Source organism: Eimeria mitis, genomic scaffold (assembly GCF_000499745.2).
Source record: "Eimeria mitis Houghton genomic scaffold, Emh_scaff6959, whole genome shotgun sequence".
Classification (NCBI taxonomy): Eukaryota; Apicomplexa; class Conoidasida; order Eucoccidiorida; family Eimeriidae; genus Eimeria; species Eimeria mitis.
In genome coordinates, this window is record NW_024015875.1 from 1 (window position 1) to 2,563 (window position 2,563).

The 2,563-nt window shown below is 44.6% G+C and overlaps 1 protein-coding gene across 1 annotated transcript; it reads right to left on the reverse strand.

Annotated features, from left to right (window-relative positions):
• Positions 1-1,316: 1,316 nt before the first annotated feature.
• Positions 1,317-2,260, reverse strand: EMH_0089840 (uncharacterized protein; the record flags this gene model as incomplete). The annotated part of the gene is made up of 3 exons (XM_038022974.1): positions 1,317-1,609; positions 1,737-1,769; positions 2,164-2,260. 3 exons carry the CDS (start codon positions 2,258-2,260, stop codon positions 1,317-1,319), a joined length of 423 nt encoding a protein of 140 aa, XP_037878828.1.
• Between the last annotated feature and the right edge of the window lie 303 nt (positions 2,261-2,563).

Genomic DNA, 2,563 nt, shown 5'->3' on the forward strand with positions numbered 1-2,563 from the left:
AAGCCTATGGGACCTGCCGACCGGCGCATCCGCACCCAATTATTTTGCAGCATACAAGGCCACATATTGCACAAGTGCATGCTAGTGAAAATAGTTAAGCAACTGCATAAAGAGTAAAATTGTGCCAGCGCCGGCGGGCGAACCAACAGAACTGGCGGTGAGAAACACCGGCCCGTTACGCCTATAAAGTGCGCAACTGATGAACTCTTGAAATCCTACGCGCAGTATAAGCGGCCACATTTCTATGGCTTTTATCTTTGCCAGATCTGGTTTGACTCATACTACAGTGGCACACCTCTCTAAGAAGATGACTGTTCGCATGAAAAATGAACAGGTTTATGCGTTGACAGACTAGCGCCTTTTGCGTAACTGTAACACCCCATGCCTCGGGTGCAGCAACTATTATTGAACATTCCTGCTAGCTACAAGCATGCAATGCATGCATACAACAACCCAGCCCCCATTTACGGGCCCTATTAAACTACCACTGCAGTTCCACAGCAGCCCAAATGGCGTATTGCTGCTCTTAAGGAATCATGGCTACTAGGAGCGTTTCGGGGGGCAGCGGCGAAGAAACCTCCGTAGCGTTTAAGTGGTATCTCAGTAAACAGTTAACCTTCAAGAATGTTGAACTATATTTGTAATCAAGGATAGCAGTTTATTTCTGCTTGTGTATCCATTCAACTAATATAACCGTGGCAGAGATCGCAACAGCAGGGCAGTGCAACTCACCCTTTTCGGGGGAAAACTGTTGACAATGCATGAGTAGAAGATCAACAGAACCCCGAACGATAACGTTCTGAATGAATCTAGTGAATGAGTATCTCGTAATAGGTCAAATTCGTTGCGTTTTTGTGCTATATTGCATATCGCCGGGTTTTTAATTTGTGTTATATGTTTAGATACTTGAGCAAACATTATCCGGTGCATATGCAGAAAGGTGGTCTACTAAGCCTTTACAATAACTGCTAGTTCTAAATGTTTTTGAAAGCCTATTGCTCCCAGAAGCGGATAGAAATCCGGAGCACAAACGTCAGCCAGGAAGCCCTGAGCACTGCGTATTTAAGGAAAGGAAAAAGAACACTGCGTATTAGGTAAAGGGAAATAGAATAGGGCTTTTGGCTACGAGGCGAGGAAAGAAAGTTTTTAACCACAACAACAGGATTCTTCAGCTTTGACACGATATGAAATCGAATGCAGTAAAGCACTCGCACGGAAACATTTCACTCTCACATCAGCACGAGAATAAGCCCAGAACAACTGCAAATGCAACAGCCGCCAGACTCAACACAGAAGAAGATGCATGCGACGGCACCTCAACCGTCGGAAGGGTTGTTCTTGTGGTGCTTTTTGTGGTTGTTGTAGTTGCTGTTGCTTCTGTTGTCGTGGTTGTTGCTGTTTCTGTTGTGGATGATTCTGATGTGGCTGCTATTGTCGTTGTTTCTCCTGTTGTCGATGGTGTTGATGCGGGTGTTGTTGGCGATGTCGTGGTTGTTGTTGTTGCTTCTGAGGTAGAAGACGACGGATCCGTCGTGCTTGTTCCTGTGCCACTGTCGCTGGTGCCGTCGCTGGTGCTGCCTTCGTGGGTTTCCGCAGATGCATCCTGGGGCTCACCTGCAAAGCACGCGGACAACAAACCTCTGAAAGCAGGTCAAGCGTTGCTGCGTTGTTGCTGTCGTCTTTCTCTGAACATCTTTTCCATTTGCTTGCTGCTTCTGTCTTTTGTGATTTCCTACTTGTCGCTTCCCTGTACTGCTTCACATCTTCGCCTGCAAGCAAAGCAACCCACCAACCGCCGGCAATTGGGGCCCATAGAAGTACAAGTGTGATTGCTGGGGGGTAAACAACTATAATATTAAAGGAACTCTGTCTGCGTATAGCAGCAACCACTTCACTGGAGTGGTGTTTGTTGCATTGTTTGCTGCAACGGTGTAATAAGAAGTGGCGCTTTTTTAATAGAAAAGGTTTGAAATGGCGTTGAAGCGAAGAGGTTATATTCTAGGAGGAGAACAAAGCTATATATTAATACGAGAAGGTTCAGAGATATACGAAAAGACGACTGCGGGTTGATGGCGCATACAGTGTTTAAATAATTTCCTTTCTGTTTGTTTTTTTCTGCTTCATTTTCTTTGCTTCTATATGAAGATAGCGATGAAGGCGTACCTGTATTGACTCGTTCTATAAAAGAGATGCTGGCCTCAGTGCTCAAGGCACAGAAAGCAGTAGCTAAGAGAACAGCGAAGAGTCTGAGCAGCTCCATTTTCAGTTACGGGAAACAAAGAAGTATACTGGAGAGGAATGAAGATAGAAATAAAGAAATTAACGAAATATTACAGTTCAAATGAAGAAACTATGACGCAAATGTATATAACCTATTCAATACTTGAATGCTGCACAATCGGTAAGCTTCAGAACCGCCTGATCAGGGGTCGATGCCTATACAGAAACAGCAGCACCTACAGAAAAAAAAATAAGTGCGAGAGCAGTTTCCCGTTGCTAGCGTTGATAACAATGAAAAAAAAGTAGGAAATGATATTCTAGACGGGCGGAACATTTATTTTTC